General features: G+C 34.1%; 1 protein-coding gene across 23 annotated transcripts in view; it reads left to right on the top strand.

The window, feature by feature from the left end:
• Positions 1–25,533, top strand: part of CEP128 (centrosomal protein 128) — a 394,114-nt gene that overhangs the window by 180,102 nt on the left and 188,479 nt on the right. For 21 of the 23 annotated variants that reach the window (XR_012036993.1, XR_012036992.1, XR_012036994.1 and 18 more), the window contains one exon: positions 1,759–1,951. Coding sequence is in view for 19 of the 23 variants with exons in the window: in XM_072839553.1 (XP_072695654.1) it covers positions 1,759–1,951 (193 nt within the window). In the remaining 4 variants the exon portion in view is untranslated. Of the gene's footprint in view, positions 1–1,758; positions 1,952–8,031; positions 8,055–18,861; positions 18,974–25,533 lie in introns of those variants that run through there. The other 2 variants (XR_012036995.1, XM_072839567.1) reach the window with 2 other exon arrangements.

The following is a 25,533-nucleotide window of genomic DNA, read 5'->3' as shown; positions in this document are numbered from 1 at the left end:
CACACAGGGTGGTTCTTTCCACTGCTGATACCTAGCTTCTTTAACGCTTTCATTTAAGAGCAGCCTCACAGAACTCCTTCATGCCCTCATTCTGGAAGTGGAACTTCTCTGAAGTTCTCCCTTTGTTTTGATGAGCTTTTATAATAAATGTGCTTAGATTTTGCCTTTTATAAGCATGATTTCCCTTCACTTAATACATTCACATACAAAAATTGTTCTTACAATATTAGTGTATAATTTTTCCACAATATGACTACTGATGATATTTTTTTTTATGTCTCAGAGAAACAGTCTGTTAGACCTTCTGACCAGAGGTCAGTTCTGGGGGTGTTTGAAAGGTAATATATGTGGGGAGCCCTCAGTTTAGGGGCCATTTCCCAGTCCCACTTTATCATAGGACAAACTTTTCTATCATGGCTCATTTTAATACACTGTGGCATATCCTGAGAAACTTGTAGATTTTGGAGGCCTGCAACTTTCTTGCTTACTAATGAATAATATTCAGGGAAATTATCCTTTATCTTAACCTAATTTTCCTGTTTGGTCCACTGCTTCTTTTATTTTCCTTCTTACTGAAATAAAGACTGTTTTAGATAATTTAAAATCAACTAGAATTTGAAGGGTAGCCTCACTTGGGAAAGTCCTAAGAACTGACAGACATCCTGTTCTAGTGAAGATGAAAGAAAAGATTTTTCCTCCCCATCTCTGATTTAAATATTTAAATAATAAAGATGGTGAGGTTAGAGTCTGTGAAAGAGTTCCTTCTATTAAATTTCCTAGTCTTTAAAATGTGGGCAAATACTGACTTTATCTCCCTCATGCTGTATAGAATATTTCTACATGATTGGGGATATGAATTTTTAGGAACCAAAACTAAGAATTTTATCTTTTTTTTAAAGTTTTTATTATTATTTCTTGTTTTATAAGTCTATTTAAATTCAATGTAGTTATATACTGTATTATTAGTTTCAGGGGTAGAATTCAGTGATTCCTCAGTTGCATATAACATGTAGTGCTTATTACATTAAGTGCCCTCCTTAATACCCATCACCCAGTTACCCCATCCCCCTACCCACCTCCCCTCCAGCAACCCTCCATTTTTTTCCCTAGAGTTCAGCATCTTTTATGGTTTGCTTCTCTCTCTATTTTCATCTTATTTTATTTTTCCTTCCCTTTCTTTATGTTCATCTGTTTTGCTTCTTAAATTCCACATATGAGTGAAATCATATGGTATTTGTCTTTCTCTGACTTACTTCGCTTAGCATAATACCCTTTATTTCCATCCACAGTATTGCAAATGGCAAGAGTTCATGCTTTTTGATGTTTTTGAAAAAAAAAAAAAAGGTCCTCCGAATTCAAGCTCCGTTTTGTGACAAGTCTGTAGTTTTGTTACAGGGTATTTTTTAGTTTAAAAATGCTTAACTGCTTTATATACTACATTAGGGAGCTAATTGTATTATGATTGCAAGTTCAGTAGACCAAACTTTTCCATAGTATTGCCTTTCCAAGATGATAAAGATATCAGGTATTTTATAAAAATCCATGAAAATCATGGCTTGATTTCTATACCAACTTTTAACTAATATAAGCCATTATCAAATTAAAACATTATGGGTACCTTTTTGTTGTGTTTAAATTTGTTATTGTCTGTATTTGTTCAGATTATCATGACTTTTCCCTCATGTTTTGGAATGTTACTGTTTTCTAGATTTATAAAAAATGATCTATACAATTTTTTTTTTTTTTTTTTTTTTAAAGACTAAACTTCAGTGGCTCTGTGAGGAACTGAAAGAGAGAGAAAACCGAGAAAAAAATCTGCGGCACCAGCTGATGCTATGCAGACAGCAGCTGAGGAATATGACGGAAAACAAGGAATCTGAGCTCCAGTGTCTTTTTGAACAGATAGAAAGACAAGAGCAGCTTCTGGAAGAAATACACCAGGAGAAGAGAGGTGTGTTAGCTATTCTTACTCTTATTTTTCTTTGTTTGTATTTGTATAATCCTAGGATTGAAAGAAAAAATATTTCTCGTCTCTTCTTTGGAATATTTCCAAATCCCTCTCCTTTCCTTGTCTCTAATCTCCCTCTCTTTCTTCATTTCTGGGTCCAGAAGAGAAAATTGTTCACCTGAGACTTTTTCCTTCAGCTAGATGCATCTTTCTTGTGTATGTAGCACTGTGTCTGTTGCCATTTGCAAGTATTAATTTGGTCAGACATTTGTTCCTCCCTGATAAAATGCTAATGTTTTTATCTTACTTCAGTAGAATATTCATTAATTTATTCAACAAATAAATATTTTTACTCTGTGCCTATTTTGTTATGGACACTACTGTAAGTGGTGATTCATACATCATGAATAAAGCAAAAAAAAAAAAAATCCTTTTCTTTAGTTTACATTGTATTGAGTGGAGTGACAGAAAGTAAATGTAATGTATGGGTAAATTGTTTAATATATGAGAAGATCTCAGCACAATGGTTCAAACAATAAGGAAAGAAGAGTTTGGGAGAACAGGGGGCAGAGCCTAATGTGCTTAATATGTAGGCAATACGTAACTTTAAAAGTTAGACAAGAACTTTTGAAAATGGCTTTTCTGTTTGGTGCTAATAGGGATGCATAATGATGAGAAAAAGAAAAACAGCATTATGTATGGGAATCCTATGTGTATCTTATGTTGTGTTGGCCTTAGGTCTTTAGTTGTTGGTGAACTTTATTAAGAACCAGAGAGCGATTTAATATAATGTCCTACTAAGAAATAACATTAACATATGATAATCCCCTAAAAAATGTCTTGGTTTTTCATTTTAGTTATCAGGATTATTCTTTCTACAGGTACCAGTTAGAAATTATTAATTGCTATCTTGTGTGATTCTCAGTTCTTTTTTGGTATCAGGACCACTTTACATTCTTAACATTTTTGAGAACTCAAAGAACTTTAATCAATGTATGTTATATGCATTGATATCTTCCATACTAAGAATTAAAACTGAGCATTTAAAAATATTAATTCCTTTAAAATAATAATTATAAACCCATTATATTATTAACATAAAAATTAATGATATTTAACTATTTCCAATACAAAAAAAATTACAGAGGGCATTGTTCTGCACTTTTGTAAATCTCTTTCATTGCTGTTTTAAAAGAAGATAGCTACATTTTTGTGTTTGCTTCTGTATTCTGTTGTTATATTCCATGTCATGTAACCTCTGGAAAAACTGAACTTTGCATTTATGAGAAACTGAGTCTGAAAAAGGCAAGTAATATCTTAGTATTATTAATAAGGGGTCTTGGATGGTCCCCAAACATCCATTGAGAACTGCGGCTCTAGTGCAATTGAAAAATATAAACTGCTAGTAGTAAAAGTCAGAGGATTCATATATATATATATTTTTTTCCTAATGACAGTACAATAGAATCTAATTATGGACTTTATAGAATAGAATCTAATTATGGACTTTATAGATAAAACATTGTATGATCTCTATATTATGTTTTAGACTATTCACAATGTAGTTTTTCTCTTAGTAAATATTATCAATATTATCACCTAGTAAATTATTTTCTGTGTAAAGATTTATGTAGTAGTATATTATAAATACCTATAACTCTTAGGGAGACAAATCCAAAAGGAAAGAACCAAATATTTGTGCACTAAAATAAGTATGTTTAAATGCCTAGCTTTTTTCATAAAAGCTTCAGAAGATAAGTTATAAAGTTTAAATTTCTCAAGGTGATTGTTTGATTTCTACTATGCAAATTTAATAAAAATTTATTACTTGTCTTGTATCCATAGAGCACTTGAATTCCTTTATGCATCTTAGAATCAGCTTATAATTTTGTTTTTTTAAAGAACCTACTAGTGTTTTAATAGGACTGTTTAAATGTACACATTTAAGAATGGACATCTTGATATTGAGTATCCATCCATGGACATGGTATATCTATACATTTATTTAGGTTTTTAACTTTTCTCGTGGATATTTTGTACTTTTCAGCAGACAGGTCTTGAACATTCTTTTCAGTTTATTCCTGATTTTTTCTGATGTATGATTACATTAAGTGACATTTTAAAACTTGAATTTCTGACATTTCCATGACTCTTTTCTAGTATATAGAAATACAATTGAATTTTTAATGTTTATTAACCTTGTATTCCTTAACTGTGTTAAGCTTATTTATTAGTTGTAGTAGCTTTTTATTATTTTTTGATATTATCATTGTTTTTGATTTCTTAGCACTTAGGTAGGATTTTCTTTGTACATAATCATGTCACCTACAAATTGTTGTGTTGTGCCCAAGATTGCAAATCCGAGAAACCACCAAGGAGCCAACAACCAATGCAAGCGCATGAGGGTTTATTAGTAAACTTGAGCTTGGGTCCAAGTATACCTGACACAGTGGAGCAGGGACTTGGACCCCGAAGTGGGTTACAGCTGGGTTTTTTATAGGCTGGTCTAGGGGATTTTCAGAAGGGGTGGAGGAATTTCTCAAGTTCTGTTTACATTCTGATATGGGGCTTTCAAGGGCATTGAGCTCTGTTCTCATTCTAATATGGGACTTTCTACCATGGGTGTGGGCTCTGTTGTCTTTCTGATATGGGATTCTCTGTGGAGGGCAATTCTGAGCTCTGTTGTCTTTCTGATATGGGATTCCCTGCCGAGGACATTGAGGACATTCTGCAGTTTTTCCCATAAAGTTCAGCTCTTATTCACAGGGGCCTAAGATGGCTGTACTTGTGCTAATGCTAAACTTTAGGTGGAATTGCCTTAATTTTTCTTGGCCTCCACAAAAGAAGAACAATATTGGTACTGGCAACAAATGCAAAAGGTATTGTGGAGGAATTAATGCAAGAGGCAGGCAGTGTAGATGATAGAACACATACAGGAGACTCTAAGATCTCTGGTTTTGCCATTGGGAGAAATAAGAAAGTTGGGAAGTAGGGGGTGATTTGGTGGCAGAGAAAGAGGGATCCTATTTTTAACCTATTCCTTAAAGTCGTTAATGAAAAAAAAGTTTTGGGAAGGACCAAACTTTTGTTATGAGAAATGATATGGTAATTAATCTCTTGCCTTAATGTGTGTAAGATGTATTAGGTGCCGTCTGTGATTCAGAAATAGTGTACTCTTAATATATGAATAATGAAGACCAAGCAAAGGCTGTTACAGTTGGAGACATATAAACATATTTATTAGGAAGTAGGGTGAACTAGTACGAGTATTAGAAATACGAGTAAAATGTTCTGGTGAAAATGGGACTATTGATTACTATTGATTACTATTGTAGAGGCCCATATGGGGAGGTTTTTTTGGAGGATATGTTCTTTGATTTTGATGTTGAAGAATGTAGCAGGATTTCCATAAGGAGGGAGAAGAGGAAGAAAGATTCTATGCAGGATTTGTCTGCATAGTGATCTCTTCTTGGGTATTTTTGCATCTGTTTACATTGATATACACATAGGAGAGGTGAAGGGCTGCAAGACTGATGGTTACATTTAGATATTTCTGAAACTTCAAAATGAATTGTCGTAGAAATTTATGTTTGATTCCATTCACCATCTTAGAAACTTACCTGTTAGAATAAGGTTAACCTATTTATAAGTGAAACATGACAGAGAAACTTTCTATTCATTGCAATTGCCATTCTCTGCACTCATATATTTAGTTTGATTTAATGTCATATTAACTGATATGTGCCCTGTTAAGCGAAACCCATGTACAAGGAGTTTATCAATGAGTGCTGCCACATTTGTAGATCTGAATTGTCTATGTTTCCTGGGCTATTTGTGGCCTATAGGTTTGGGTTGGAGTGTGCAAAAAGGAGAGGAACTCTAATGAGAAGTTAATATCATGACCCTCTTAGAAGTTTAGGAATTATTGACTAAATATCATTGTTATGAATGGCAACAAAGACAAGAATAAAGAGATGTAAACTGCAGCTGGAAGTTGTTAGGTGTATTTTCACTGGTGTAGGTAGCTATTTTACTAATTTCTTTATAAACCAGTTTCTGTCTACCTTCTTAATATTCTGATAAGCTACTGCTCCTGTATGTGTCAGTATTTCTCTGTAAAAAATACTTTGAAACAATGGTTTACTAAAAACTAACATTTATGTGGAAGTTGAAAGGATTCCCCTTTTCAAAGAGCTTCAGAAGGAGGGGCATTTATATAGGACAATTTAGATTCAGTCTTGCTATATGATATGCTAATGATGATGAACAAATATAGCAGACAATTTACTTTACATCTTTTTCCTTAAACTGAAGTTAGGAAGTTTTGGTTAAACAAGGGACCTGTCCTACTTTCTAGGCACTCTGTGGTTGTGACTGTGACTATTTAGTGTGCATAGTTTTTCTTCTTGGGGTAATTAGAAATTGACATAGCCTCTGAAATTCTTTTCCCTTAAAAGTGAAATTTGATCGTATCCAGTTTCTAGATTTGAGTAGGTGTTATATTCATTTGGCTTTGTTGGATTAGGTGGGATTTTCACCAAGCCCTACTACTCTGATACTATGATAGGTACAATGCCTAGAAAAATAGTAATTCTCAGCACTGTAGATTCAGGCTTCTCTAATCTATCTCTTTCCATCATATTTTATTTATTAGGAATGTACATGCAAGGATGAATAGACCTTTGTCAAGACCTCTTTGTTAGGGAGTTACCTTTTCTGAGTAAAAGGGAAAATATTAATAGGATGTGGAAGAAGGGAAATAGTTCTTTAACCACTTCAGAAAATAATATTTTTTGCAGCAGAAGACTAGTTGCTCATATTGATTGTTTTTGGTTAGCATCTATGCCTTAGTGAAGAAGTAAGCAGTAGAGAAAAGGTGCATCAAACAAACAATAAAAACAAGCAAAACCAATGTAACCAGAATAAGCTCTACATAACCAAAAGGCAAATCAGCACACATTTGGCAGAAGATAAGTAATTTAATCAGAATGGTTTACATTTTGTTTATGACAGTCTGGGATTAGGTAATAATATTTGTCTTTCCTAATATTTCAGTTATGTATTACATTTTATAGTAGAAGTATTTAAATAATTTATGCTTTTATATATTTCATTAGAGGTGGTATAACATTGTTAGTACAAATTCTAGCTCCATTTTGTACTATGATTTGAGTTAGCTCTCTAGTATAACATCTGAAAAAAATTTTAAAAATACATGAATACCAAAAAAGTAAACAGTATTAAAATAATGTGTATATTTAAAATAGTTTCAGTTCTTAATAGTATAAAATGCATATGGCTTTTAGATTATAATTTTCTACTTGCTATTGATGATAAACAAGCTTAAGCATGACTATAAATGTTAAGTAGAAGGATCCAAGAATGGGAGAGGTTGAACAGGAGAAAGAAGGATTAATTGGTATAGCAGGATCCTAGAAGATATGAGAATGGATGGGGTCAAAAGTAACAGTGGAAAAATCAATCTTGGAAAGAACAGGATAAAGCATCTTGGCTTTTCCTCCTTTTTAGCTCTTTGAATACACTACTCTTTTGGCAGTTTCACTTATCACAACAATTTATGTAGTGTTTTCCTTATTTTGACTGTTCTACAATGTCTGTGATTTGCTTTACTTCATCTTTGCCTTGTATATGCTCAATACCTGTTTGGAGAAAAGAATGGGAGGAAGGAGAGGTAGTTACTGAATTTGCCATGTAAATCTGAGAGACCTGTGTTAGTAGGAGCCTTGTGCATTTTAAGCCTGATTGTAGAGTGTTTCTCACAAGTATATTTTTTGCAAGCTGCCTTCAAAGGTTAACTCTTGTCATGTGACGGATAACTAAGACAGAGCCAGCTTAGTGATGAAGCTTGTATACTATACTCTCATCATTCTGGCTTTATAGAATGTCTCTGAAGATGAGTATTTTTACTATATAATAGAGATGAGCCAAGTTTTTTTTCAGTGTTCTGAAATTGCTGTGCTGTTCAAGGTACTGACTCGAAAAACACTGTTTTCTCATAGGTTCTCATTTACCTAGTTTGTCTCAACTTTTAAAGCACTTTTCCTTTGGTTTCACTGTTCTAGAATTCTAAGAAAAATCCTTTCAGCTGATTTCTCCGGTTTTCCTTGCTCTTCATCTGAATCTCTGTACCAGTTCTGCAGTTGGTGGATGGCTGAACAGAGGATAATTTCTCAGAAGTCACTTGTGGTACAGAAATAAGGGAGGAACTTGCAAACTGAAGGCATCTTTCCTAGGCTAGACATAGAATTGCATGGTTTGTGTTTTGTGTGTGACATTTTTTACGTATTGTTTTAGTTTTCCCACCACTCATGCATTCATCTTATTACTTATTCCCACATCACTTCAAGCGTTTTTTTTTGTTGTTGTTGTTGTTGTTTATTTGAAAGAGTATTTGACAGTCATGACATTTATATAAATACGAGTCATTGTCATCTAGTCTAATAGGAAGGAGAACCAGTTTTTTTTCTATTGCATAATGAAGCATAATTAGACATTCTGAATTAATTTAGGGGATGATCTCTAAGTATAATATAATTTATTTACTTGGATTTTGGTTAATTAAAAAAAAATCTATTTAGAACTTCATTTTACTTTGTCACCAGTTCAGAAGTTTAGTGATGTTAATCATTAGAGATAATGAATTGCTATTTTGATTTATAGATTGAGGAAATTATTTAAACTCATTAAACTGTTATTTTTGTTTGATATGAAATTATGTCTCCTCCCTTTTATTTTCAACTTTTTCATAATTATTTTCAAAACCAATTGAGAAATAGTTCTTTTTTTTAAATTATGTCCACTAAAAAAAAAAATTATGTCCACTAGTTGAGTCAAAGTAGAATTTGTTTTAATCTCCATTTGTGTTTTTGCTTATATATGTTTATGATCTTTTATTTCGGTTTTTAAATAATCTTTTTTATGTAAATGTTTTATGTTATGATTTGAAATCCAGATAGGTCAATGGGGATTGAAATTAAACCCCATTTGTTGGGCATCATTAGGACCAGAATTAAATAAATTAATGATATGCCTAGAGTTCCTGATCCACGGATCTGTGCAAGTGTCAACTTCAATTGGATATGAAATCAACATTTACATTGTTAGTGAGTAAATTGACAATAGTGTATGGCTTATTTTTCTTTAGTTGGCTGTATCTCTGCCCACTCACACTTTTATGTAAGGAGCCTCAAGCTTATACTACTGTTGGCTAAACTTAATTTTAGAGACATACATTTTTAATATCTCCAGTAATATGCTTAAATTGATAATAGTTAAGTATTGACTGGATAAAGAGTTCACATATTTAAAATTTACATTTTTCCCCTTCTAAATTATTGGATATGTGTGTGCATTCTGGACAATATTTTAGAAAAATCCACACATGTTAAATATATGATATGAATGAATTCTTAGATTTTCTTGTTTCATCCTCTGATTATCTACATTATTTTCTGCTGTTTCATAGTACAGCAAAGCTGGCCTACTTGACTTTGGATCATGAGGATACTCAGGGAGAAGAATAAGATAGAGATACATGTGCTAAAATAGACTTGAATGAGTTCTTAGGTCAGTAAATAGCTTTATTAAATTCAAAGCACATCCTTACTGTGTTTGAGTTCTTTTAAGCATTATATCTTTTTTTTTTTTTTTTAAGATTTTATTCATTTATTCATGAGAGAGAGGGAGAGAAAGAGGCAAAGACACAGGCGGAGGGAGAAGCAGGCTCCATGCAGGAAGCCTGATGAGGGACTCGATCCCGGGACTCCAGGACCACACCCTGGGCTGAAGGCAGCTGCTAAACTGCTGAGCCACCCAGGCTTCCCCAAGCACTATATCTTTTAAGTATTGTATCTTTTCTACTTTGTTGCATACATAATAGTTACCAATTCTGGCAGGCAGAATTGTAAAAGCCCACCTCTCTCAAAGATACCTACATCCTAATTCCCAGAACCTATTAATATCTTACATTCCATTGCAAAAGATACTTTTTAAAGATTTTTATTATTATTATTATTATTAATTTGAGAGAGAGCGAGCGAGAGAGAGCATGAGCCAGATGAGGGGCAGAGGGAGAAGCAGACTCCCACTGAGCAGAGAGCCTGACGCAGGGCTCTATCCCAGGACTCTGGGATCATGACCTGAGCCAAAGGCAGATGCTTAACTGACTGAGTCACCCAGGTGCCCCACAAAAGAGGTTTTGCAGTTGTGGTTAAATTAATGGTTTTGAGAAGGGGAAATTATCCCAGATTATTTGTTTGGGCCCAGTGTAATCATAAGAGTTCTTGAAAGTGAAAGAAGCAGAAAAGGAAGTCAGAGTGATTCAGTGTTAGAAAGACTCAATTTACTGCTGATGGCCTTGAAGATGATGGAGAAAGGCTATAAGCCAAGGAATATGGGTGGCCTCTAAGAAGCGGAAAAGGCAAGGAAATGGATTCTTCCCTGGAGCCTCTACAAAGGAATGCACCTTTGCTGACATGATTTTACCCCAGTGCAACCCATATCAGACTTCTAACCTACAGAATTGTAACATAATGAATTTGCATTGTTTTAAGACACTAAATTTATGGTAATTTGTTATAGGATACATGATAAACGAATGCACCAATAAAATCATGAAATTAGAGATTTGTGGTAGTTTCTCTGACACTTAATTCATGGCATATCAAGTGATTCTCAAGTCTGCTTGAACCTCTTTGGGTACATGTGTCCATCTTTGGATGTTTGTCAGAAAGTTAGGAATATACATATATTACTTTCAATCTACTAAAATTAACTTTGAAATGCACTGAGGCAGGTCTTAAAACGTGTCAAATGTAGTACTTCCAAAATGAATATAGTATCCTTATACCTGTCTATACATATTTGGTCCTTTCCACTTAAATATAGCTAGGAAATTGAAAGACATTACATTGAGTCATGAATGAACCTGAAATATAAATAGTGCTTCTTGGCTTTGGTTGCTGGAAGGCCTTTGTTCATTTATAGTCCTTCTTACCTTTACATTTTATTGTTCTTCCACTTTGGCTTAAAGTTATAGTTTAACACGTACATAGAAGGAAATTAAAAAATAAAATCACAAGACAAAAATAGGGAATAGAAAAAGAGTGTCCCCGGTACCTGAAGGGAGTTATTGTAGTTTATCACTGTAGTTCTGAGTGTACTATCTAGTGTTAGTCACTATCTAGATAGTGACTATCTAGAACACTATCTACTAATAGTGTCCTAACTATCATCTTAGTTAAAGGGAGCATGGAAGTTCCTATGAGAAACAAAATTATTCTGGAAACTGAATTCAATAGGAATATATTATATTCATATTTCTATAAGCATTGTAACCATCTCTAGTTATTGTTTAGAGAGTAATAAGAGCTGACATTTATTGCTGTGTCAGATTCTAAGTGCTATAAGCAATTTATTATTTCATTAATCCCCAAGCAGGTATTATTATTCAGATTTCAAAATACAACGATTGGGGATTCATTTCTTTGTAGAAATTCTACAAAACAACTAGAGACACATTATGACTTTTATAGTCCCCAGGCACTTTTGCCTTTGGGCCCCTTCCTCCATGAAATAATGAAATTTTTGGCTATGGTGATACAAAGATTAATATAATTCAGACTGGATTTATTATTATCTATTCATTATTTTCATTTTTTCTTCTAGTTTTGTAATAAAACGAATATATTTTCATTGGCCAGACACTGCCTAGTATGCCTATTGGAGAAGTTGGCCTCAGATATAAGAATACAGGCTGTGCTGTAATACCATATGGGGGATCTGACTTTATGGAGTAGGTGGTGAGGACAAGATTTCCTTAGACAGTGACACTGATGGGATCTTAAGTCTGATTGAAGTGCAAGCACAAAGATTGTGATTGACCTAATGCCTTACAGATAGTAGAATTAATGAAATTACCACTGTCCTTAGAGTGGACAATAAAAGTTCAATTTATCCTTGAATTCTTGACTAAGTGTTTGAAGTTTGGTTATTCTTTATTGTTGAATAAGTTGGGATCCCGAATGCTTTAAATACCAGATGTGGTTGTGGAGAATAAACATATGCATGTCATGAAATTTAATATGGAGGTATTTTTAAATGGAGGCTGCCAATATACTGTATATAAAGCCTGTATTGTCTTATAGGTATGAAATTTTAATTTGAAACTCCAAGGAAAGTTTTATTTTATTAATTTGAAAGATTTCCTGAGAGCATTTAAAACCTATTCTTACACTTATCATTTAAAAAAAAGATGACTTTCTCCCATTTACTTGTACTCTGCAATGAGTGGCTTTACAGTTTTGTTTGGTTGTTTCTGTGAATCTATTCCTCCCTCCATTTAGTTGACCTCTATCTTATTTAGCTCTGTATTACTTCATCTTCAAGGATTGCAGAAGCTTCTTATTTGCAAGATCTTCTTAACCTTTAGTCTACTTCACTGGTCTTCACCTATGAGCCTGCCAGAACTTCCGAGACAGATGATTTTCCCAAGCAGACACACTCCAGTGGATGTGTTCAAGTTCACACCATTCCCTGGGCCCAAGCCATCCTTCATCCATTTCTCTGCTATTTAATAAAACATTTGGTAAGGGTGACATCTTTTAGAAATAACCTTGAATATGCTCAGAGTAATACAAAAAAGGTAAATCGTTCTCAAACTTTGGTTTTGTGTTTTTATAATAAATTACTTGCAACACACCCCACAACTGACCTCCACTCAGTAGTGTTTTACTGGAGAAAACACACATGTGCATGCACATGTAACTGCTGTTCTAATCAGTTCTGCCAAATGAATCTTCATTAAACACAGCTTTGAGCAGGAGATCCTTAGCTCAGAAACTTTCAGGGCAGCCTGGGTGGCTCAGCAGTTTAGCACCTGCCTTCAGCTCAGGGCATGATCCTGGAGACCAGGGATCAATTCCCATGTTGGGCTCCCTGCTTGGAGCCTGCTTCTCCCTCTGCCCATGTCTCTGCCTCTGTCCCTCTCTGTCTCTCAGAGAGAGAGAAAAAGAAAGAGAGAAAGAAAGAAAGAAAGAAAAAGAAAGAAAGAAAAAAAGAAAAGACCTTCAAAAAAAAAGAAAGACCTTCAGTGGCTTTCTCATTGCTGAGCAAGTAAAGTTCAAACTTACAGGAGTCTACCATTTTCCCCTCTTCGTATGAAAACTCTTCCCTGTTATTTACCCTTGCTAGTAGAATTTTTTCTTTTTACTACCCCATTACTATTAAAACTTCTAGATGTAATTACATGACATTTTCCATTTATGACTTTTCATTCTGGGTATCCACATGTATTTTTTTTATATTAAATTTTAATCTCATTTATAGACTCTTGTCTTTCCATTGCATCTTGTACCAGTTTTTATATTTAAAAGAGAAATAAACATAATTATTGGACATTTGAGTAGGTGTGCAGATGGATGGATGGATGGATGAATGGAGTGCAAATTTTGCCTCCTACTTCTTTATCCCATTTATTATGGCATTATCATCAGAAATCATACCCCCTTCCTATATATACACTCTAGACATTAGGTTTGTTTTACCAACCAAAAAGGAAAAAAAAACCAAATCTATCTTGATTTATTCTTACTTCTGCTTCAGGACACAGGAACAAACATGAGGTATTAGATAACAACTCAGATTTACCCCCAAACTATTCTAATGATGTCCTCTATTAGCTTAGCTGTGTTCATTAAATCTTTTGAATCTAGGATAATTGGTAATAAGAGAATCCATCTCCGATATCCCTGATAGTATTTGGAAAGACTTTGATATACATATTTATTTATTCATGATAGACTCGCAGAGGGAGAACCAGGCTCCCTGCGGGAAGCCCAATGGATGAATCAATCCCAAAACCCTGGTATCATACCCTAAGCCAAAGGAAGACACTCAAACTGAGCCACCCATGTGCCCCAACACATAAATTCTTAGAATAATTTATTAAATATGTTTATAATAATGGGGTTCGTTAAGGGAAAAGAGGTGAATGCAATTTCAATGAAATGCCTCATTTCCAAACAAACATTCTTCATGTATAAGTTCTGAAAAAATAAACTGTTATAAGAGGAAAAATATAACTAGTTAATATTTCATTACATTCCAATTAGAAATCAAAGTAAAAACTCTGGCCTATTGTAGTCATACCACTTGACAGTATTCATATCTGCATATACGTTTATTCTAGTTTTCTGCTTAAATCTAAGAGTTATCATGTTTTTTTTTTTTTTTTTTTTTTTTTGGCCAGGCAGAGAAATAATCTAATCAGCTATTAAGAAAGAATAAAAATTTTTGATTTAAATACCTTAAGAATAAGAGTATAAGAATTTGAAGTGTCTTTCTACCCTTTGGGTTTGAATTCAGTTCTAAAGCAAAGTTTAAGACATGTGTATCTGGGGATCCCTGGGTGGCTCAGCGGTTTGGTGCCTGCCTTTGGCCCGGGGCTCCACCCTGGAGTCCCGGGATCGAGTCCCGCATCAGGCTCCCGGCATGTAGCCTGCTTCTCCCTCCTCCTGCGTCTCTGCCTCTCTCTCTCTCTTTCTCTCTCTCTGTCTCTCTCTGTCTCTCTCTCTCTCTCTATATATATATATATATCATAAATAAATAAACAAATAAATAAATAAATCTTTAAAAAAGATATGTGTATCTGTATTCTTTTTTCCTCTTTTTTTTTTTTTAATTTATGGAGCAAACATTTAAAATATACTTTCTGGCAGAGGGTTACTTTAGGATTTGCCCTCTCTGCTTTTGTGTTGCTGGCTCAGACATCTGCAGTGAGCTGACATGGAGATATGTATTTCCTCATGAGGCTTCAGTACACAGAGCTTTTTTATCGGTTGATTTTATTATTTTTTTACTTTACTAGAAATTGGCCTTTATTATAGCATGTTAAACTTATATACTCTTCTATTTAAGTTCTTAACAATTCACCAACCCCACATCACATGATAACCTTATTTTTGTGTAGATCTTGCTGTAAGGTCAGCATGAGACAAGACTTAAATGTTGTTTGGCCTAAGCTGTACAACTCCGTGTAAACCAATCTGCACTCTGGCACATTGGTATTGTAGCTGTCCTTCAATCTCCATGCCTCCGTAACCGTGTCCAGGTGACTAAGCATCTTATTACTTTTCCACAGTTCTAGCTCCATCTAAATTTCTAGTTTACTTTTCATTTGTAATATTTTTTCAGTCTTTCTTCAGATCAGTTTTCCTCCAGGAGCACCTTGAAAGACCTCCCTCCCTTTATATTTCTGGTTCTCAAATATTTTACTCACCTTTTGGCATCTCAAATCCAAAGTCCATTTTGTAAGAATTGGGATTTAGTCACTAACTATGCTTGCTTTTTTAAAAAAAAATTTTTTTTACACTCCTCTTTGAAATATCCATTTATTCTTATTATTACCTGGGTAGAAGTATTAAATAAGATCCATTGCTATTTAATGCACATTTGGCTATATAGTTCATATTTTTGTCCTTCAGTTTAATTCATGCTAATGAAAGTACCTGTCTTGCTTAGGCAAGCCATAAGAAAAAGTACTTCACCTTCAGTGACTACCTATTAGTGTCTTTAGAGTGTGTATGGTTCCATTGTGTTCCATATATGATGCAAACATACTCTTTACTTTCACAGAATTTAAAATTCTGATTCAGATAAGGATTTACACAAATATTTATATATAAAGCTATGAAAAGAGTTATATTGTTGTGGGTATATATTCTACAGAATGGAAAAGTTGTTGATGGAGTGGCTCTGGTTGGTTCTAAAGTTGTTGTTGTTGTTGTTGTTGTTTCCATGTAGATTTGTTGCTTAAAGTCACTGAAGGGATGATTCTTTCTGTCTTCTCTGATTGTGAAATGCTATAGATGCCTTGAGGAAATATGAACTGCAGATTACTATAGATAAACTGTAGATTTCTGTAACAGTCATAAAGAAAAGTTTGTCTTTGTGATTTTTATAACTAGGAAGTTTCTGTACTAGTCAGATATTATTAGCACCTGTTGCTTGGTTAAGTCAGACATACCATAGCTGTTATGGTAGTAGAGATAGGATAGGTCTATTGGTTTCTTTGCTACAGTAAGGAAAGAAACACTTATGTTTTGGGAGATTTGGAGATTGATAAGGAAGAGGAGAGACATGTGCCAATTGCCTATAAAAAGGATTTTACAGGGTTTTTATTTTTATGCATAGTACCTTACACTACTTCTTCCCTTTTCTTATTCCTGGTGAAGGAATAGAATAAGTGAATGATTAGAGCATTATTGGGGAAGAGTTATTTGGGGGACAACAGTTTTTTATTTTTTTTTTTATTTTTTTTTATTTTTATTTTTTTAAATTTATTTTTGTTTATTTATGATAGTCATACAGAGAGAGAGAGAGGCAGAGACACAGGCAGAGGGAGAAGCAGGCTCCATGCACCGGGAGCCCGACGTGGGATTCGATCCCGGGTCTCCAGAATCGCGCCCTGGGCCAAAGGCAGGCGCCAAACCGCTGCGCCACCCAGGGATCCCGACAACAGTTTTTTAGATCTCATTTCCCTCATGTGTAATTTTTAAAGATCTGTAAATGTAGCTGAAAAATACCAGTGTCTGATTATCCCATGTTAGTTAATTGGAATTAATACATTTAAGATTTCCATTTTTTTAAGTGATGCATATTTTTTCCAAAGGGAAGTTTTCCTCTTATATTTTAATTGTGAATTACAATATCTTCTGATCAACATGATCATGTTTCTCTCATACAAAATTCCAGCATATTGGGGTACCCGGGTGGCTCAGTCAATTAAGCATCTGCTTTCTGCTAAAGTCATAATCCCAAAATCCTGGGATTGAGCCCTGTGTTGGACTCCCTGCTCAGTGGGAGCCTGCTTCTCCCTTTCCCTCTGCCCTGCACCCTGCCCCCCAAATAAATAAATAAAATCTTTTAAAAAATTTAGCATATTACAATTCTTGGATTTATAGAAATTTCCTGCTTGTATATTCAGCTTTCATCAGTTGTGGGTCATTTCTATTGGAGATAATTTGAATAAGAAGGACCCTGTGTTCTGGAAGAGGTAATAGAAATAAAGGAGCAAATTTTCTTCAGTAAAAGGCCTTGGGAAAATTAGAATGAGGTAGAGTATACCTGAACTTAAGAATTGAATTCCAGTGATTGATAGAAAACAAAACAAAACAAAATAAACAAAACACCGTTGGTATCTTAAGAGAGACAGTTGGAGATAGAACTTAATGACAATAGGCAACTTGGTTTTTCTTGTTCTTCATAGCAACATATGGTAAATATTTGTTGAGTCAAGTAATGAGTGAATGAACAATGGAGCAAACAACTAGGGTATGTAGTCTATAGTAAATAATGAGAAAGTATTAATTGCATGGGGATTAAAAAATAAGCCTCTCATTCGATCTTTTTCTAACAGTAAAGTATTGAAACAAATTTACGAGCATTTTATTGAGATTTCAGGAGTGTCTGATGATATATGGAGATGAGTAGTTAGTTCTCACTGTACTCAAACCTAAAAGTGTATATCATTTGGTATCTTTTTTTATTATGCTTCTTTATTGTTAATGTGAAAATAAAATCATTTTAAAGACTTGTATAGGTTAATTCTGGACTTTTAACTTTTCTTTTTTCATAATCTTGAATTTCACAAAAAAATAATCTTCTCTGGGTTTATTTTGATAATTTATCAGTGGTTAGAGTTGATGCTAAATGAACTCATTGGCTTAAAATTATTCTAAATTGGGGGTTTCTATAATATATGTATGTTGATAATTATTTTTTAAATAATAATGTACTCTTTGAGAGACAAGATAATTTTATTCCATATCATGTCTTTTATCATGTAACACACAACAAATGTTGGGTAAAAGTAGACTATAGGTCCAGTAGTACCAAGTGAGCAAAAGTATTACTAAGTAGTACTCTCTTGAATTATAAGCACATAGTTCTTTAGACTTAGAGGTTATGAGAAGATACAGCCAATTATTTGATATCCACAACACACGACAGAACCAATCACAGTACGCTGTTGTCCTCTTATTAAGTGAAACTCTGTTTTAATTGTTTTGTTTTCTATAAGCCATCTTCAACTTTTCTGGGTTCTGTGTTATGATGGATGTTTACGTTCTACTCTATGTAAGATACTATTTGGTAAAACTTCCCAGAACACTGTAAGATTTCAGCAATAGCTTCTAGTTAGCTCTTCATCTGTTCTCAAGTGACCTGGCAATCTTGCCCTTCTCTCTGAAGTGGGCTTTGTATGGTCTCCCATTGCCTCAGCCAATTAAGACCTTAAAATTAGGCTTTGAGGAACCGTGCTCATGCTTCCAGGAACATAATAGCACCACTTTTCATTGAAGGAGATGAGAAGTGTTTAAGTTTGGCCAATGAACAAAGCAAGGATAAAAACAAGTGCTAAAATCACAATTAGCCCTGAATATTTTAATGCAAAAAGGGTATCAGTTTTTGGACACTATTCCACCATTATGCTAGATTTCCCTCCATAATTTATGGTTCAAAGTTTTACGCTTCTTATAGAGATAATTAAGTTATGTAGTAAGGCATTTTGAAAAGAGTACTACACCCTTATTTTTGAGGCAAATAGCTTTGCTACCCTAGATTTAAGCATGGATTAAAATGTTCCTGTTGCTTCAAGACTGAATAAGATTCTAGAATGTAAGTTCTTCAAAGGATCTTTCTTTCCTTTGGGTGGGAGAGATGAGCATGCCTGACATTGAGCTACGACTTTTTTAAATGGAGTTCATATATACTTATGTTATTTTCAGATAATGAATGTTTTAATTTCTAATTATGGTAGCTTGACTAATTTTTCCTTTAAAGATTCTAGGATTTTGTATTGAATGGTGACTATCTTTTGCTTATAATCATTCTAGATTGGCAGTATCCTTTCTAACGGTTAGAAGGAATAAAGAGTGATCTCTCCATTGACAAATGAAAGAAGGTTTCTCTCTCTCTGCTTATTTTTCAGTTGATACGAATGGCAAGGTTGGTGTTCCTGTTTCAGTAACAAAAATATTTGTAAATGGTAAAAATTTTTTAAAAGAAGTTATTTGCTCATATATGGAAATTCTGTTTTATAGCCATTAATTGCTTCAAGTAACTTATTTTTTTCTTAGATTGAGAATGGCAAAATATGTTATTATAGACACACACCATATCTATAAGTGTATATGTTATGTTTATTTGTGTATGTGTGTGTACATATATATATTTATATACCAATGAACAGAGAAGATTTTGTGTAATCTTATGTAGATTACACTGTTAAAATGGAGTCTCTGAGTGTCCAGGAACCAGCCTCAGAAATTACTTACCATGTCTGTGTTGTGTTTTGCACTTGGGATCGTGTCCACAGTGTGAGATAACACTGGCTATTTCTCAGTAAGGGCACTATGAATATTTTGAACTGGATAGTTCTTTGTAGTTCAGGATGCTCTCACACATTGAAGGGCATTTGCTTATCCTGGTCTCCAAACACTAAATACCAGTAGCAATCTCCAGTCTCTGAAATAAGAAAAGTGTTCTTCCCCACGCGCCACCAAATTCTTTTAGAGAACTATTAGATTCCTTTCTCATAGCACCAAAAATGTTTTATTGTATTTACTTATTTTCTTATTTATATCCTTCCATAAACTATGAACCACATAAGAACTTAGACCTTATTTTAAATATATTAGGGTTCCATGACCTATCACAGTATGTAACCCATTAGCATTTAATTCATGTTTATTTATCAGATAAAATGTAATACTATAATATTTACTTAAACTTAGCATTTCCCTCAATTATTAAGCCATATTGTGAAATTAACCAGAGATACCATATCAAGAGCTTTATCTGTTTAATTATTCATCTTTTCATTTGTTTATATCTTGACTTATGTAACAAATATATACAGAGCTGTTAGCTTAAAAATGTACTTCATTATAGAGCAGTGATGTCCAAAAGAAATGAGACACAAAGGTTAGTTACATATGTAATTTAAAATTATCTTATAACCACATTGAGAAAGGCAAAAAAGAAAATGTGAAGTTAATTTTAACAATGTAGTTTATATAACCCATCATATCTTAAATATGATTATTTCAGCATGTAATCAATATGAAAAATCACTGATTTATTTTTCATATTGAACTTTTGAAGTCTGGCAGGTATTTCACCCATATTGCTCATCTTAGTTCCAGCCAGCTGCATTTTATACGCACCATAGCATATGTGTGGTTCATGGCTAATGTATTGCATAGCACAGCCCTAGAAGACCTTCTGTATTGTCTGTTATTTCATTTCATCATTCCTGTGATGAGACATTCATCTGTAGTAGGATTGCCAAGATTGTTGAGAACTCTAGGAAGCAGAAGATGATGACTATAAATAGCTTATATACTCTAATATTCTATTTGTGAAATAAATATTTACTTTCTATCTAAAAAATGATTTAAAGTATCTTATAATAAATACTATAGCCACAATGCCAAAATATCAGAAGGGAAATTAAAGATATGTAGAAATGATTTGAATAGGCTAGATTCCTTGAATTTTTCAATTTTCTCTGCTTCTATTTAAAAACAGATGGTAGAGAATAGCACAGTTATTTATGCAGCTGAGGAGTAAAGATCATTTGAACAAATTAGGAGGAAGGACATTTTAGGATCTATTTGCCCTCTTTACCTACATTTTTCTACATTGTATAGTTTGCAGTAAATAATTTGGATATTTATTAAAAACAGTTTGTTCTTTAGAACACATGGGTCATGTTGTCTTTGGTTTAGACTAAGCATGTAGTGCTTAGTAAATATTTTGCTTCAGTCAAGGTTTTTTCCATTCAGACTATGGCTTCTAAATTGCTTAGGCACTGTTTCGACTGTCTAGACCAAGTTGTTTGGCTCTAGCATTTTGTTTTTTCAAAATTGAGCACCTGCTAATGAATTTGGAAAGGTTTTTATTAGCTACATAGGAAATAAGTGAAAAGGGACCTAATGTTTTCTGAGTACCTACCACATGCCAAACTGTGTTAGATATGTTATATAACTTGAAAGGTAATCTTTTATTTAAGGTAGGTATTTTTATTCCTGATTGTTGATGAGAAAATTAAAACTATGAGCAGTTAAGTGAGAAGTCTTTGGATCCACGGATAATGTAGAGTAGATTCCTTTGTAAAATGTGGCTTGACTGAAAGTGCAGGAAATGACTCTATTTCTTCTTATTCCCATTAAACTATTGCCTATCTCTGTCATTCACCACTCAACAGCCTAGAATAATTGCTTTGTAACATAAATTATATCACCTTATATCCTACCTCCACCTTTTAGTGACCTGTGCATGTGGAGGGTGGAGGGTAGGGGGCTGGGAGAGTGGGGGTGGGGCAGGGGAACAACCAAAGTTCTTTACCATGATTTGCAATATCCCTCCTGATTTGGCTCCTCCTTGTGCTCCAACTTCATCCATTTCCTGTCTCAACTTTGAGCATGAAGTTCTAGACACGTTTTATCCTATTTTTGTTCCTTATTATATGCCAAGCCCATTTCAGCCTCACAATATTCACACCTGTTGTTTCCCCTCCCATGTCATACTCCTGTTTTCCTCCTTCCCCTGCACATATGGCTTTGCTCTCTTGCTGCGTTAGTCTAAGCTTGCTTCAATGTTCTTTATTCAGGCGGACCTTACTCCTCTGCCCAGTCTGAGTAGGTCCCTTTCTTTATTTCTGTCATTGCAGCCTGTTCATTTACTTTTAAGAGCGTGTAAAACTCTAATTTTATTTGGATATGCTCATGTATTTATATGTCGTCTGTCCACTATATATATATGTGTGTATATATATATGTATATATATATATGTATATATATGGTAAACATCATAAGGCCAATGACCAAATCCGTTGCCCTTGTTCTGATGGGTGCACAGTTAGTATTTGTTGGGAATAAATATTTGCTTTTTGGTACCTGGCTTGCCTTAATAGCCTCCTAAATTGTTCTGAGTTCATTTTCTCACTTTTCTGTTTCATACGCTAATGTTGCCAAATTGTAATAAATACTAATTGGCTGACTTCTAGCCTCATATCCCCCTCTTTGTTCTAATTGACCATATTTCCTGACACACATGGATAGTGATATAACCAAGCTGATCTGGCCTGGTAGCTCACTGGCCCCTCACCACAGGGATTTTTGCAAGAGATGTGATCCAGCACAGGCCTTTTTGAGTCCTTCCTTGATTGAAAATTTCAAACTCAAAATAGGAGAGAGAACCTCTTTTTATACTTTGTACACGATATTGAAAGTTTATAGACCTCTGTCAGAGATCATATCTCATGCAAGGAGTAAAAAAAAAAAATAGCAGACAAATAAGTTAACACTCAGAAAAGAACCAAAGATGTAGGGCAAATGATAGGCTTACTGGTGTCAAGTCTTTATACTCATTTGCCCTCATTTATGGCTGTGCCCTTCTTGATCAGATGCTGTATTTCATTCTTTCCTCTTTGACTTAAACTAGTTAACCTTGTCTCTCCCTTTCTTACAGAGTCTTGACATATTAATGTCCCCAATCATATTCCAAACCACATATAGCAGGGGCTGTCAGGATCCACTTTGTTTTCTTGTGTTAAATTAAGTAATACTTCTCAATATCACAATAAGATCATGTTAAACTAACTTTATTTAGTTTGTAAATGGTGGTCCACTTTTTCTGCTACTGTATATTTTCTGTCCAGAATTATATTCTTACCAATTTTCCTTCAATTTCTGAAAGCTTAGAGAGGTAAAGTATCTGTATGATATGATATATCATACATATATATCATATCACACATACATACACAATGATTGTAACTTGTAGACTATATCATTTTATTGCTAAAATTCTTATATTTTTATGCCATATAAATTTTGGATCTGTTGAACCTAGTTTAATTTTTTTTAAGTCATCATTTATTTAAACTAGGATTTAGAAGTAAGGACTGTAAGACTTTGCTGAAAAGATGGAAGCAATATAAATACTAATGTGAAATTATCCCATACTAAAATTAATGAATTATCAATAATCTGTACAGACTATCTTTTAGGTCAGTAAGATCATTTCTACTGAATTGTGTAAGACTTGTAGATATCTTTCTAGTCGGATTCACATGTTCAGCTACATGGGAAAATAACAAGCTCACCATTGAGTTTGATTAAGTCATGTGAAAATGAGGATTAGGTGACTCAGGCTCTGAGAAGATGCATGTGAAATGACATTGTAATTTAGATCAATGATCCATTTGACTCAATATTCTGGTTCTGACAATGATACCAAGTGATATTTTGCTAGAGGCTCAATCCTTTTATTTGGTCATTTTAAAATATTAAGAGTATACTATAAGTAAAAATTCATCTTTATGCCTTAAAAGACTTCTTGAATTGCTTTTGTATTTTCAAGATATATAAACTTTCTTAGGGACACTGCCCTACAACACACTGCCACCACTCTCATTTTCTGGTGCACATGACAGACCTTAGTAAACTTAGTTTCCTATAACTTAATAACTTAATAACTACAACACTGCTGTAGGTAGCCACTGCCAGCTTATTTAAATTGATCCATGGAGTGAAAGGTAGTTGTTAATATCTATAGGAAATGAGTTCTAAATATTACCATATTACCATCTTCTATCTAAACTGAAGATAATGGGGAATCCCTGGGTGGCTCAGCAGTTTAGTGCTTGCCTTTGGCCCAGGGCACGATCCTGGAGTGTTGGGATCGAGTCCCACGTTGGGCATCCAGCATGGAGCCTGCTTCTCCCTCTGCCTGTGTCTCTGCCTCTCTCTCTCTCTCTCTCTGTCTATCATGAATAAATAAAAAATAAATAAACTGAAGATAATGGCACTTCCTTCATGTTTCAGGGGCTCTATTTCCAATATTTTCATTTATTCTTTAAAATAATTTACTTCTGATTCTGCTAGTCACTCTATAAGGGACAAGTATCCTTCAAAGTGAGTTATGGCAGGGTCTTTGCCTGTAAGCTTACAAATTTTGTGAACTAACATGACATACTAGATTTGACCATTATTTCTTTCTCAATTAACCTTTGCTTTGCTTAAAGTATTTTGCTTTGCTCCTACAACTCAATAATGAAATGACTAATAACTCAATTAAAAAATGGGCAAAGGTCTTAATAGACAATTCTCCAAAGAAGATATAAAAATGGTTAATGAGCACATGAAAAGATGCTGAACATCATTAGCCATCAGGGAAATGCAAATCAAAACCACAATGTGATACCGTTTCACACCCACCAGGACAGCTTTAATCAAAAGGACAGATGATAACTGTTGGAGAGGATGTGGAGATATCAGAACTCTTATATACTGCTGATAAGAATCTAAAATAGTACAGCCAATTTGGAAAATAGTCTGGCAGTTACTTAAAGATTAAACCATAATACCCAGTAGTTTTACTCCTAGGTATAAACCTAAGGGAAAAGAAAACATGTTCATGCAAAAACTTGTAGATGAATATTCATAGTAGCCAGATGTTCATAACAGCCAAAAAGTGAAACAGTCCAACGTCCCTCTACTGCCGATTGGATAAATAAAGTGTGGGATAGCTATACAATGGAATATTATTTAGCAATAGGAAGAAATGTAGTACCGATAAATTTTAAAACATGGATGAACCTTGAAAACATTATGCTAAGTGAAGGGAAGCATATATCATTCCATTTGTATCAGATGTCTCCAATAGACAAATGTATAGAAACAAAAAGTAGTTTAGTGGTTACCTAGAGCTGGACAGGATGGGTAGATTGGGAGGTGACAGCTAAGGGGTCCAGGGTTTCTTCTGGGGGTAATAAATGTTCTAGAATTGGTGATGGTCATACGACTCTGTGAATATCCCTAAAGCCATTAAACTGTACATATGAATACATTAATTAAATGGTGTATGAGTTATATTTCAAACTTTTAATAACTTCGGAGTCTTATTTCTATTCTTCCCTTCACTTTGCATAGTCAGTTCATTAAATAGTCTTATCAGCGTTATTTTTAGACTACCCTCCAAATCTGTCCCACTCTGTAATTTTGGCTCAAAATCAACTCTTGCCTGGACATTACTGCAATGATCTCCTAGCTGGTGTGCCTGCCTGCCTGCCCTCTTTTGTTCATGCAGATATTTGTTTCATCTATCAGCCAGAGTGATTATTTTTAAATTATTGATAATATAGGTAACATTAATGCTAATGAAATAATGCTTAACTCATTTTACAATTTACCGTGACAAGCACTATTCTAAGTAGTGAAATACTAACTCATTTTATCTTTATCACAACTCTATGTGGTAGATGCTGTTACTGTTCCCATTTTATAGAGGAGAAAACTCAGGTGCAGAGAAATAACTTGCCCAGGGATAATACAGCAAGTAAATGGCTGTTATGTAAAGTAGATCAAAGAATCCCTTGACTTAACATTCTCGAGTGACATAGTCTGACCTCTTTGCACCTCTTTTTTGCTAATTTCTACTCTACCAGACTCATTCTTGCCTTGGTCCATTTGTGCTTGGTCCATGTTTTTGGAGTGTA

This window comes from Canis lupus, chromosome 9 (genome assembly GCF_048164855.1).
Source record: "Canis lupus baileyi chromosome 9, mCanLup2.hap1, whole genome shotgun sequence".
Taxonomy (NCBI): Eukaryota; Metazoa; Chordata; class Mammalia; order Carnivora; family Canidae; genus Canis; species Canis lupus.
This window is presented reverse-complemented; position numbering and strand designations above follow the sequence as displayed.